The 14,644-nt window shown below is 40.3% G+C and overlaps 1 protein-coding gene across 1 annotated transcript in view; it reads right to left on the reverse strand.

The window, feature by feature from the left end:
• Positions 1–14,006: 14,006 nt before the first annotated feature.
• Positions 14,007–14,644, reverse strand: part of LOC139584428 (ovochymase-2) — a 16,751-nt gene continuing 16,113 nt past the window's right edge. The window contains exon 13 of the mRNA XM_071416259.1: positions 14,007–14,644. This exon is cut by the window's right edge and continues 103 nt beyond it. Coding sequence (XP_071272360.1) covers positions 14,629–14,644 — 16 coding nt within the window. The 3' untranslated portion in view covers positions 14,007–14,628.

The following is a 14,644-nucleotide window of genomic DNA, read 5'->3' on the forward strand; positions in this document are numbered from 1 at the left end:
TCTCTGTAATTGCAAACAAAGGTTTCTGTACCAAATATTAAGTTCTGCTTTTCTGATGTATCAAATACTTATGTCATGCAATAAAATGCAAATTAATTACTTAAAAATCATACAATGTGATTTTCTGGATTTTTGTTTTAGATTCCGTCTCTCACAGTTGAAGTGTACCTATGATAAAAATTACAAACCTCTACATGCTTTGTAAGTAGGAAAACCTGCATAATTGGCAGTGTATCAAATACTTGTTCTCCCCACTGTATCTGCTATCACTACTCATTGACATTAACACCTCTGTACAGCTTATGTTGACATGGAAACTATGATTTGCCACAAAATATTTTTGTATTTTCTAGGATGGACTTAATGACTGAACACATTGTGATAGCTTCACCCAAAACCTAATTCTAAGTTCATTTGATTAAGGCGGATTGTTCTCTTAAAGTTGAGTCAAAGTAGGAAATAACAGGATGGGGAGTTCAAAAATAAATGAAATGTATATTTCTGTATGTCTTGAGTTATCTTGTTTAGAGGAGGATTATTTATGTTGAGGATTATGCTCAGTGGTAAGTAGCATAATGTAAATGAAGGGATTTGTGTTTAAATATGCAGGTTTGCTAAGGCCTTATGTTATGTATACACACTGTGGTGCCGAGAATAACACTACTCTTTTCCCCCAATACCACAAAGACATCAGATTATGTTTAGAGAAGGATTTAATGAGTAATGAGATTCAACAAAACATCCAAATGCTTTAGATACAGTACATAATTAGAACAATTATTACTAAAACAGTTCAAACATCTAAAACTAAACTAACCTTTCACAGTATCTCACACAAAAAAGTTATTTGAATGTTCAACATGCAAATATGACATTTGTTATTCAAAACGCTAGAGAATATCCTGTTGGTCTTGAAATGTAGGGTGTTACATTGTGTTCTACAGACAGAATTCAATAGAACATATTGTCTTAAATGTCCTGGTGCGTTTTAATGTATCTATGCCTAGTTGGAGGCCTGGGAGTTATCAGTATGTGAATGTGTTCTCTGTCTTGTAGCCCAGAGTGGAGAGGTTGGGGCGCCATGGATGCTGGGTCATGGGGGGTGGGCCACACATGACAATGAGCACATCGTTGGACACCAGGGGAAGGTGCTCTTTCATCATATCAGCGTTCACAAACCCTGAGCTGTACTTCCAGTCTGTAATCAGAGGAAAACACAAGCTGAATTCAACCGTTTTTAATCAACAGATAAGGATCAGCCCTGCAGGCCAATGAAATGATCACATCCTGTTAGCGAAGATGTGTTTCATTTATGTGGAACTAACGGATGAGTGCCAGGATAGACAATTAGCTGGAGCCTCATTTGCATACTGTACCATATGAGGAAGCTACAGTATAGCTGACGGGTCACATGGCAAAACAGAATCGAAATAGAATGTTTAGATCATAGCGATGTTGGGATATGATTGGAGGGGGAAGGGTTTCCATTCATTCAGTTGACATCAGTAACAAACCAATTCAAAAGGGTTGCTGCAGGTGCACCTTTGGGGATTTTTTGGTTATTGTCTAGCAGTCAGTCAGTCAGTCAGTCAGTCAGTCAGTCAGTCCCTACAAAGGGTGTTATAATATGGTAACACAGCATGGTAAAAATGTTTTTTTTTTGCAGTCCAACACGAATGATACAATGGTATTAGCCCATGACAACGCTGTACCTTAATCTTTTTTATCATGGAATACTATGGTCTTACCCTGTGGAGGCTTGTCTAGAGTGAACCACAAATTGAGTTGTTCAGAGTGACTCTTCAGCACCTTCTCTAGTTCCTCCTGCAGTAGAATATGCTCAGTCTGGGGGCAAGAGACCCCAGACTAAGGGGTCTTTGATTTGATGATTGTCATTGAAGTTGTATTCATAACAAGCTCTGTGTCCACTTCATTGATAATCCACGGTGACGGTTTAATACTGTGTGGGATGTGACTCTTCCCTGTACGCCGGTGAGACTGACCTGGTTAGCAAATATGAGGGAGCACTTGGTGTCATCTGCAGGGTCTGCTGTAATACTGTGAATCAGCTGCAGCATGGAGGTAATCCCTGAAAAAGCACCCGGACATTTCATCCAATTAGCAGTTTTTCAACTCAGAGCACATGAATTATGCTGAGAGAAAAAGTTACACAAATTGTGTTTTCCTTAGGAGGAAGACATGTCTTGTTCCAAAGAATTTATGCTACCCACGTATTTCTAAATAAATACTTGACACATACAGTTCCTACCTGTTCCACCAGCGATCATTCCCATACAGTATGTTTAATTGCGGACCTTAGCCTCAGACTTCTTATTAGGTTGAATGGCAAATTTGAGAAAGGGTTGATGCATTGTATTACATTGCCCTCTATTGGTCAAACAATGATAATGCCATGATGAAGCACAGCATGGTACACACCTTACTAGAATGACTAGATCACACACACACACACACACACACACACACACACACACACACACACACACACACACACACACACACACACACACACACACACACACACACACACACACACACACACACACACACACACACACACACACACACACACACACACACACACACACACACACACACACACACACTTACCATTTATTGTGTATACAAGCAGGCCATTAGGACCTCTGAAGTCTATTTTGTCTCCAATGCTCATGGCGTCCAGGGACTGGGACATCTTACCTCTGTCAGGATAGTTAGGGTGAATGTTTTTGTAGTACACCTGGGAAAAGATAGGCACAAGTTATGATGAACTTTCCCCAACTTATAAAAAGTCCCACAAGTAATTCAACTGATTGAAATTAAATTCCAAACATTCATCCAAATCCATCTTTATGGTGTCAGATCCTTGCTGTTATATTGTAAAATGTCTGAACAAACTCAAATGATCTGTTTGAGAGGGCTGATGAATAAGAGTAGCTTGACCACCAGGTTCACAAAGCCCTGTCCCACATCACTGGAGACAGGAGTGTAGGCCTGGATCCCTAGGCTCCCATGGACCTTAGCTGACAGGTGCACATGCTGTCCTGGGTGGGAGAAAAGGGGTACATGGGGTGAAAGGGGCAGAAGAGTGATAGTACTATCTTCTCAGGCAGTCCTTGTGGTATTTATAAGTCCTTGATATACCCAGATAAGTAGGTCTCTAGTCTGATAGGATACCGGTGCTGTTGCACTACCTGATATGCCCAGATAAGTAGGTCTCTAGTCTGATAGGATACCGGTGCTGTTGCACTACCTGATATGCCCAGATAAGTAGGTCTCTGGTCTGATAGGATACCGGTGCTGTTGCACTACCTGATATACCCAGAGAAGTAGGTCTCTGGTCTGATAGGATACCGGTGCTGTTGCACTACCTGATATACCCAGAGAAGTAGGTCTCTGGTCTGATAGGATACCGGTGCTGTTGCACTACCTGATATACCCAGAGAAGTAGGTCTCTGGTCTGATAGGATACCGGTGCTGTTGCACTACCTGATATGCCCAGATAAGTAGGTCTCTGGTCTGATAGGATACCGGTGCTGTTGCACTACCTGATATACCCAGAGAAGTAGGTCTCTGGTCTGATAGGATACCGGTGCTGTTGCACTACCTGATATACCCAGAGAAGTAGGTCTCTGGTCTGATAGGATACCGGTGCTGTTGCACTACCTGATATGCCCAGAGAAGTAGGTCTCTGGTCTGATAGGATACCGGTGCTGTTGCACTACCTGATATGCCCAGAGAAGTAGGTCTCTGGTCTGATAGGATACCGGTGCTGTTGCACTGCCTGATATGCCCAGATAAGTAGGTCTCTGGTCTGATAGGATACCGGTGCTGTTGCACTGCCTGATATGCCCAGATAAGTAGGTCTCTGGTCTGATAGGATACCGGTGCTGTTGCACTACCTGATATACCCAGAGAAGTAGGTTTCTGGTCTGATAGGATACCGGTGCTGTTGCACTACCTGATATACCCAGAGAAGTAGGTCTCTGGTCTGATAGGATACCGGTGCTGTTGCACTACCTGATATACCCAGAGAAGTAGGTCTCTGGTCTGATAGGATACCGGTGCTGTTGCACTACCTGATATACCCAGAGAAGTAGGTCTCTGGTCTGATAGGATACCGGTGCTGTTGCACTACCTGATATACCCAGAGAAGTAGGTCTCTGGTCTGATAGGATACCGGTGCTGTTGCACTGCCTGATGAATGAAATAAGTGTTTAGTGTAGCATCAGTACTAAATGGCAGTCCAAGGATGTGTTGAAGAGGGAAGTCCAAAGCGAAACCGCTTTGTATCATGGCTTACATCCTGCGCAGAATCAGAGTTGCAAAGTTGGAATACTGTAACTTTAATATCACCGGCAGACCAACTCAATAGCAGCTTGAAGTTAGAAACTAAATGTAACTCAATTTAAAGGCAATGTGCCCTATCTCCAGTTAAGTTGAAAAAGGCCACATCCAAACAGAACTGCAGAAAGGCAGCGCAGAAGTGAAAAAAGCCAAAGTTGCAGGTTCATTATGATATCCTGAGAGAGCCACTTGACATACATAAGGCAATTAGAAATGCCAGACAGGCACAATATTCTCACTTGATCACTATTAATCAGAATAATTTGAGAGTGCTCTTCTCGAACATTGATTGCATGATAAATCCTTCCCCTGCAAACCGATGGGAACTTTCCTCTACACCTAAATGTGATGAGTTTACGGCATATTTCAGAGATAAGATAACAAACATTAGGCTGGGTATCAGTCAAGCAAGACCTGATGAGAAATTTGAGGATATGTGCTCTAGCCTACCACGCAAGGGCACTAAGGATTTATTTTCCCTGGTTGACACAGACATGCTGCAAGCTATTGTTAATCACTCCCTGTTCACATGCACTTTACCCCCCTGCCCTAAAAACTATTATGGTGGAAATTTAATCTAGAATCTTCAGCATTTAGCCATTTTTGTCCAATCTCCAACTTTCCATTCTTGAGCAAAATTCTGGAGAAATTGGTGTTCAAACACCTAAATGATTTTTTAAGTGCCAACTGTATTTTTTTAAATTCCAATTCCAATGATGTCTGGACAGACTGGAGAGGTGGGTTGGCCTCCGGTCCAATTCTAAATTGGTTTAGGACCTATTTAACCGGTCAAGAGTTTTTTTCTCACCATTGGTGAATGTGGCGTTCCACAAGGTTTGATTTTGGGTCCGGTACTGTTCTGTTTATATACAGGGGTAAGTTATCAGAAAGCACAACATTGATTTTCATTGCTACACAGACGATACACAACTGTACATTTCTGTATCACCAGAGGATTTTAGCTCCACAGATAAATGATTAGACTGTATTAGTGATTTAAATACTTGGATGGCTCACAACTTCCTCCAGCTAAATCAAGTCAAGACCGAGGTAATTATTGTTGCATTCAAAACACAGAGAGAAAATCTAGCTGTAGATTTTAATTCATGGGCAATAAAGACAAAACACAAGGTAAAAAACCTACGTGTTATTTTAGATTCTTAACTAAATTTCGAATCACACATTAGGAATGTGACCAGCTTTTTACCGCCTGAGGAACATTGCCAAGGTGCGTCCGTTTCTCTCTCAGGCTGATACAGAGAGACTCATCCATGCTTTTATTACAATCAGGCTTGACTACAGTAATGCTCTCCTGTCTGTTCTACCCAAGAAAGCCATTGGTCAACTGTAAAACATACAGAATGCTGCAGCACGGGTACTGACCAAGACCAGACGGAGAGCACACATTACACCGGTTTTAAGGTCTCTGCACTGGCTGCCTGTGAGTTTTAGAATTTAATTTAAGATTCTTCTAATGTTTTTTTTAATCAATTCATGATTGTGCACCCCAATGCATGTCAGACATGCTTTTAAGTTATGTACTATACACAGTAGGTCCCTCAGGTCCTCTGGCACAGGATCAAGAGACGTGGAGAGGCAGCCTTTAGTTACTATGCCCCCCCTGCCAGAGAACCTGTGGAGGGCCGAAACTATAGACATATTTAAAAAAACATATTTTTAGTTTTACTTTTCCTTAGGGTGATTTTTAGATGTTCAGTTTGTGTCATTCCCTTATGTTTGTTGTGTAGTAAATATTTAAGATTTTATTTTCATTGTTTTTTATTAGTTTTTTCCTGTGAAGTACATTGTGTTGCATTCCATGTCTGAAAAGTGCTGTATAAATAAAGCTTGATTTGATTTGTTTGCGGAGACTGCATTCACGTAAACGCTGCATGTCATTTAAATCGGAAATTACCTTTAAATTTCAATCTCAATTTCAATCTCAATCTCGCAATACGTATTGAATCAAGCCCTAAATTTGTGAAAATCCTATAATTTATGTCAGAAGAATCAGAATGATCTGAATTAGTTTTTGCAGGTGTAAGACCATGCACTCTAAAACAAGTAGAAACACATGGGAAATAGGGAAGGTGGGATTTATCTATACTACAATGTCATTTTATTTATTTCTGTGACTTGCAAACCTGCTGTAAAATGAATAAGAGTTCTGGCCAGATTACGAGAGGATGTCAAGTCATTGTTATTCCTTGTTTGTCATTATAGATAAGATCCAATGGTGTTTATCGGTGAGAGTGGAGATGGGCTCTATCCGAGGGATCAAGACGGGATGACTGGGAGGGCATCAGACACTTCGGTCTTTCGGTGTACCCCCTCTCCCCAAGTAGAGACCCACTAGCCACTATAGTTTAATTAAATTCACAAGGTATTACAAACTGACCACAGTATTTAAAAGGCAGTCTTTCTCCAGTGTGTTTATGACATAATCCACAGACTGTTGGTACATTAGGAGAGGAGTTGGAGCATTAAAGACCTAAAAAGGCACAGGGCCTCAAAGTACAATGTAGTACTTTGCTTTATGTTTTTGTGTGTTCCATGGGATGTACACCGCCCTATGACAAGTCTGCTAAAATGTTTTGTCTGGTTCTTCAATGATGGACGGAACAGACAAGGCCAACAAAATCCAATTTATTACATGGAATGTACATGGACTCCACAATGGAAAGAAAAAGCACAAGGTTCTAGAACATTTAAAAGAGATTATCAGCAGATGTGGTTTTCCTGCAAGAGATACATTTCAAAAAGGAGAAATGTAATAATTTAAAAGGGGAGCTGGGTTGGAGAGGCCTATACTGCCACCTACTGTATTCAATGAATAGATTCAGTCTGATATTCAAATACAACACAATGTACAGTTGACAGTAAACGCAATGAATGTCATTTATGCCCTAAAAAAAATAAAAGGAATGTTCAAAGGCCATTATTAGAATACTATCATCATAGGAAGAAGGCAGTCTATTTCTTAAAAAGTTCACTTGGTGTAGGCATCCTGACAAACAAGAATACAACCTTTTCCCTTATATCCCAGTACCTTACATGGTGAAAAATACATATTGGTTTAATTGTATATCCCCCAGGTGGAGGGGTTAGCGGGGGGGGGGGGTTAGCAGGCAACCTAAATCAGAAATTTAGCAAGTTAGACAACAATAAAGGGTATACTCAAGGAACCTCCAAAGAGGCTGAAAAAAACATAATCTCTACAAATAATCTAAAGGACATCTGGAGATTACTATTCAACTACAAAATACTACTCCTTTTTTTTCTCAAAGTAAGAAAATCTACTCAAGAATTGACTACATTTAATGTATATTTCCCAAAATTCACTACATTTATTGGGTAAAGAAATCCATGACATAGTGATATCGGATCATTCTCCTGTATCGTGCTTAATTACACCAACATAAAATATACTTAGTGACAGAATATGGAGAATGAACAGAGCGCATCGTCAAGAACCGAAATGTATTAAATACATAAACAAAAACAAAAAAACTTTACCATTACAAATGAGGACAGAGTAAAGCCCTCCCCTGACATAATTTGGGATGTTAAGGCATACATAAAGGGGATGATAATCTCATTCTCGGCAAAACATAAATCTGAGTTAATAAAAAAGAAAATAGTTCAAAAAGAAAACATTTCTGAACTTAAGCAGGCATATGTTTTGGATTGAAGAGAGCCAACAACTACAGGTTAAAATTAAACATACTATTTACTGGCAAATAAACCCAGGAAACACCTTGTATTCCTCACAAATGAATACATGCCAAACCAGTTATAGTTTTAAAAGTTAAGGATACAAATGCTTCAATTAGACAACGCTATTAATTTCCATTTTAAAGGCTTTTATGAAAATCTATATAAATCCAAATTAAAGTTGGACTGATCTTACAGCCTTAGACTCAACAACCCTGAAGCAACTATCAGGAAGAAAAAAAATCCCTCCCAAATAAATATTAGACAAAACTTTCATGTGAAAAAAAGCACCAGGTATGGACAGCTTTCCCATAAAATGTTACTTAACATTCTGGGACAAAGTAGAGCTCCTAATTTACTGAAATGATAAGACATACAGTACTGTGCAAAAAAATTAGGCAGGTGTGAAAAAAATACTGTAAAGTAAGAATGCTTTCAAAAATAGACAGGTTAATAGTTTATATTTATCAATTAACAAAAGTGAGCGAACAGAAGAAAAATCTACATAAAATCACATTTGATGTGACCACCCTTTGCCTTCAAAACAGCATTACATCTTCTAGGTACACTTGCACACAGTTTGAAGGAACTCAGCAGGTAGGCAGGCCCAAACATCTTGGGGAACTAACCACAGTTCTTCTGTGGATTTATGCAGCCTCAGGTGCTTCTCTCTCTTCATGTAATCCCAAACAGATTCGATGATGTTGAGATCAGGGCTCTGTGGGGGCCATACCATCACTTCCAGGACACCTTGTACTTCTTTATGCTGCATTTAGTTCTTAATGACTTTCACTGTATATGTGGGGTCTTTGTTTGCTGCAGAATAAATTTGGGGCCAATCAGATGCCTCCCTGATGGTATTTCATGATGGATAAGTATCTGCCTGTACTTCTCAGCATTGAGGAGACCATTAATTCTGACCAAATCCCTAACTCCATTTGCAGAAATGTAGCCCCAAACTTGCAAGGAAAATCCACCATGCTTCACTGTTGCCTGCAGACACTCATTCGTGTACCGCTCCCCAGCCCTTCGGTGAACAAACTGCATTCTGCTACAACCAGTCCAGAGCACCTGCTGCCATTTTTCTGCACCCCAGTTCCTGTGTTTTTGTGCATAGTTGAGTCGCTTGGCCTTGTTTCCACGTCGGAGGTATGGCTTTTTGGCCACAAGTCTTCCTTGAAGGCCACTTCTGACCAGACTTCTCCGGACAGTAGATGGGTGTACCAGGGTCCCACTGTTTTCTGCCAATTCTGAGCTCATGGCACTGCTGGACATCTTCCGATTGCGAAGAGAAGTAAGCATGATGTGTCTTTCATCTGCTGCAGTAAGTTCCCTTGGCCGACCACTGCGTCTACGGTCCTCAACGTTGCCCGTGTCTTTGTGCTTCTTCAAAATAGCTTGGACAGCACACCTGGAAACCCCTGTCTGCCTTGAAATTTCTGCCTGGGAGAGACCTTGCTGATGCGGTATGACTACCTTGTGTCTTATTGCTGTGCTCAGTCTTGCCATGGAGCATGACTTTTGACAGTAAACTGTCTTCCGCAACCTCACCTTGTTAGCGGAGTTTGGTTGTTCCTCACCCAGTTTAATTTCTCCTACACAGCTGTTTCTGTTTCAGTTAATGATTGTGTTTCAACCTACAAATTGATTGATGATCATCAGCACCTGTTTGGTATAATTATTTAATCATACACCTGACTATATGCCTACAAAATCCCTGACTTTGTGCAAGTGTACCTACAATAATTGATGCTGTTTTGAAGGCAAAGGGTGGTCACACCAAATATGGATTCGATTTAGATTTTTCTTCTGTTTACTCACTTTGCATTTAGTTAATTGATAAATATAATTTATTAACATGTCTATTTTTTAAAGCATTCTAACTTTACAGCATTTTTTCACACCATGTCACTCAATTCAGTGCTTCCTAGCTCCATGTATCAAACAGTTATCTCAGTTATATTATATTATATTAGAAGCAGGACAATCTGGAGAGTCCCCTGCAGATTACAGACCCATAAATGTAATAAATTGTGACAAAATAAAAAATAAATAACAAATAATAACAAAACTCATAAGCAACAGAATAGCAAAAGTCTTACCAGACTTGACATTTTAATCAAACAGGGTTTATTAAAAATAAAATAGACACTTACAAAAAAAATACAAGAACATGTTTCAATATGATACAATGATACAATAAGCTAAAATACAAGATGTAGATTTATCAATATTGGCGTTGGATGCTGAAAAGGCTTTCTACTGTCTTGAATGACCTTTTCTATTAAAAACTTTGGTAAGCCTTCAACTTTCCAGTTGAAATAATACATTTCATAATAATGTTATATAAATATCCTAATGCAAATATGTACACAAATAATACATTATCTGAATAAATTGCTTTAGAAAGGAGCACAAGACAGGGATGCCCTCTGTCCCCCCTCCTGTTTGCACTAGCAATTGAACCGCTTGCCGAATTAGACAGGACCCAAAGTATAGGTAAACATGAGTATAAACTAAACTTATTTGCCTGACGATCTCGTGATGTACTGTACCTGACAAATATTGAAAACTCAATGCCCCCCTTGTTAAAAATATTTTCAGAATACTCTAAAATCTCAGGATATAAAATACATGTGGAAAAAACTAAAATAATGGCAATAGGAAAAATAAAAATAATAACTCTTATTTACAGCAATTCTTTAAGTGGACCACAAAAAAATACAAAAAAAATACTTAGGAGGCTTAATAAGTGACAACAAACAAAAAATATATACAGTAAAGATAACGTTATCCCATTACTCAACAACATGAAAGCAGATCTAATTAAATGGAACAATCTTCCCATAAATCTTACAGTTAAAGAATAAACCTTTTTAGAATGGCATGGCTTATAAAGTTTTTACACTGAAGAAAAATAAAATGCAACATGCAGCAATTTTTTTTCATGAAATCAGTCAATTGAAATAAATTAATTCAGGCCCTAATCTATGAATTTCACATGACTGGGAATACATGTCACGGCCGTCAAAGGAAGTAGACCAAAGCGCAGCGTGGTGAGCGTACATATTCCTTTTTATTTAGGATGACGCCGACAAAAACAATAAACAATACAAAAACAACCGTGAAGCTTAAGGCTAAAGTGCCACAAACAAAGACAACTTCCCACACTGAAAGGAGGGAAAAGGGCTACCTAAGTATGGTTCCCAATCAGAGACAATGATAGACAGCTGTCCCTGATTGAGAACCATACCCGGCCAAAACATAGAAATACAAAATCATAGAAAACAAAAACATAGAATGCCCACCCCAAATCACACCCTGACCAAACCAAATAGAGACATAAAAAGGCTCTCTAAGGTCAGGGCGTGACAATACAGATATGCATCTGATCGTCACATATACCTTAAAAAAAGGTAGGGGCCTGGATCAGAAAACCAGTCAGTATCTGGTGTGTTGATTGTAGCCTGTGGAATGTGGAATGTTGTCCTGCTCCTCTTCAATTGCTGTACGAAGTTGCTGGATATTGTCGGGAACTGGAACACGCTGTCATACACTTCAATCCAGAGCATCCCAAACGTGCTCAATGGGTGACATGGCAGTGGATGAATGGCACGTCACTGTATCTCTGTGCATTCAAATTGCCATCAATAAAATGCATTTGTGTTCATTGTCTGTAGCTTATGCCTGCCCATATCATAACCCCAACGCCACCATGGGGCAACGTTGACATCAGCAAATTGCTCGTCCACACACGACGCCATACACGCTGTCTTCCATCTGCCCGGTACAGTTGAAACCGGGATTCATCCGAGAAGAACACACTTCTCCAGCGTGCCAGTGGCCATTGAAGGTGAGCATTTGCCCACTGAAGTTGGTTACAATGCCGAACTACAATCAGGTCAAGACCCTGGTGAGGACGACAAGCATGCAGATGAGCATCCCTGAGACGGTTTCTGACAGACTGTGCAGATATTCTTCAGTTATGCAAACCCACAGTTTCATCAGCTGTCTGGGTGGCTGGTCTCAGACGATCCCGCAGGTGAAGAAGACAGATGTGGAAGGGCTGGCGTGGTTACATGTGGTCTGCGGTTGTGAGGCCGGTTGGACGTACTGCCAAATTCTCTAAAACGACGTTGAAGGCGGCTTATGGTAGAGAAATTAACATTAAATTATCTGGCAACAGCTCTGGTAGACATTACTGCAGTCATCATGCCAATTGCTAGCTCCTTAAATACTTGAGACATCTGTGGCATTGTGTTGTGTGACAAAACTGCACATTTTAGAGTGGCCTTTTATTGTCCCCAGCACAAGGTGCACATTTGTAATGATCATGCTGTTTAATCAGCTTCTTGATATGCCACACCTGTCAAGTGGATGAATTATCTTTGGCAAGGGAGAAATACTCATGAACACATGTAAATACATGTGTGTGCAACATTTAAGAAAAATAAGCTTTTTATGCATATGGAACATTTCTGGGATCTTTTATTTCTGCTCATGAAACATGGGACCAACACTTTACATGTTTCGTATATATTTTTGTTTAGTGTATTTATGAAAATAATGTAGGTTTTGACTGTTGTTTCATTGTTTAGAAGTTGAAGCATTGGTCAGACAACTGTTGAACAGGCACAGGCTCTGGATAGATTTCTTCATCTTTGTTTATAGTTTTAGAAGATTACTTTTGGCCCAATCCCTCTATCCCTCTACGGGTTGATTTCATTGAATCCAACAGACAGTGACCTTGTTCCTACCAGCAGGTGGTGCCACATTATCTGGAGAAGACTGAAGTTTTAATTTCCTCCTGAGGACCTGCATGCCAGCTGTATCCAGTACGTCCATGTGTTTTTGGTACATTGATAGAATTTGTGTACTTTCAGCAATCAACACTTCCTGTAACCTTTAGTAATATAGTAACAACTAGACATGGTCTCTACATGAACCTGGATGTAAGGCGGAAGGACTTTACGTCTGGGGTGGAGATCAGAGGGGTATACTGCAAGGTATGATCCATCAGTTAGCCAGCTAACTTTGATAAGTAACCAGAAATAACTATTGCTTTTATGGTTAATAAAAAAAAGCAAAACATTGATATTAAATCAATTTGACGATGCCCATTTCAAGCTCATCTTTTTCAAAAAATATTAAAGTTATATCAGAATACTTAGGCAAGTTAGCTGGCTAACTCCTTGATCCTGCATTGTAGTATACCCCTCAGGTTTCATATGTTTGATTCTGTTAGTCCTTTCTGTCAAGTAGATATTGTATCATCTGTCTGTTTGTGAACAACCCTCAAAAGCAGAATTGCATAAGCTGGCCTCCTCAGGTAATATTCTCCATGCCATCTTTCCACTTATCTGACTATTGGTGTCAGGAAGTTACCTGTATTTCGAATGACAAAGCATACTTCCCCTAGACATGTACATCATTTAGCAGAAACACTTATCCAGAGCAACTAGGGTTCAGGGCACATTTTCACCTATTTGTCTCAGGGATTCAAACCAATGACCTTTCAGGTACTGGACCAACGCTCTTAACTGCTAGGCCACCCCTAGGTGACTTTGGAGATTTTCTTTCAGTCGACTTCAGCATCGTAGCCTTGAAAACAACTCCTGTTGAGCTGTAACCAAAGATGATTTCGTTACAGGGGTGTCAAACATACGGAGCCAGGCCCTGGAGTCAGGCCTTTGCACCAAGGCTACCTAGAGGAAGGGGAGTTAATGGAGGGCTGACGGACCAATAGGAGAGAGGAACTCACTATGACGGAGCCATGACAAAGCACAGCTGAGTGAACCAGATGAACCAATATCACTTCAGTGTCTGATCACTCAGGGGTTGAGCACCGGTTTAGCACTGGAAAAGGCTTGTGTGTGTGTGTGCATGTGCACACTGTCTAATTAATTAAAATATCTCCAGGCATGTTGATGACGCTATAATTTAATATTATCACTCCAGTGTCAGATCACTCAGTGGTTGAACACTGGTTTACAAAGAAAGTGTGTGTGTGTGTGCGTGCGTGCGAGAGAGAGAAATGTGCGTGCGAGAGAGAGAGAAATGTGCGTGCGTGCGAGAGAGAAATGTGCGAGAGAGAGAGAGAGAGAGAGAGAGAGAGAGAGAGAGAGAGAGAGAGAGAGAGAGAGAGAGAGAGAGAGAGAGAGAGAGAGAGAGAGAGAGAGAGAGAGAGAGAGAGAGAGAGATAGAGAGAAAGAGAGAGAGAGAGAGAGAGAGAGAGGGAGAGAGAGAGAGAGAGAGAGAGAGAGAGAGAGAGAGAGAGAGAGAGAGAGAGAGAGAGCAGAGAGAGAGACAGAGAGAGAGACAGAGACAGAGAGAGAGACAGAGAGAGAGAAAAAATACAATTGTTCCATAGCCCTTCCCACAAATCCATGGAATTTGTGCTGATTGGATGTTCCTTTTTCAAATCATGTCTCTGTTAGAACCGCTGTGTCTGCTTAATTTCTGAGCGGTATATGCAAGCAACAAAAAGCTGCTTGACTCCGTTAGAATACCACATGGTCCTCCAGCCTCAAGCTAGGTGGGTCAAGGCTAACAGGATTCTCCA

This window comes from Salvelinus alpinus, chromosome 9, assembly GCF_045679555.1.
Source record: "Salvelinus alpinus chromosome 9, SLU_Salpinus.1, whole genome shotgun sequence".
NCBI lineage: Eukaryota > Metazoa > Chordata > Actinopteri > Salmoniformes > Salmonidae > Salvelinus > Salvelinus alpinus.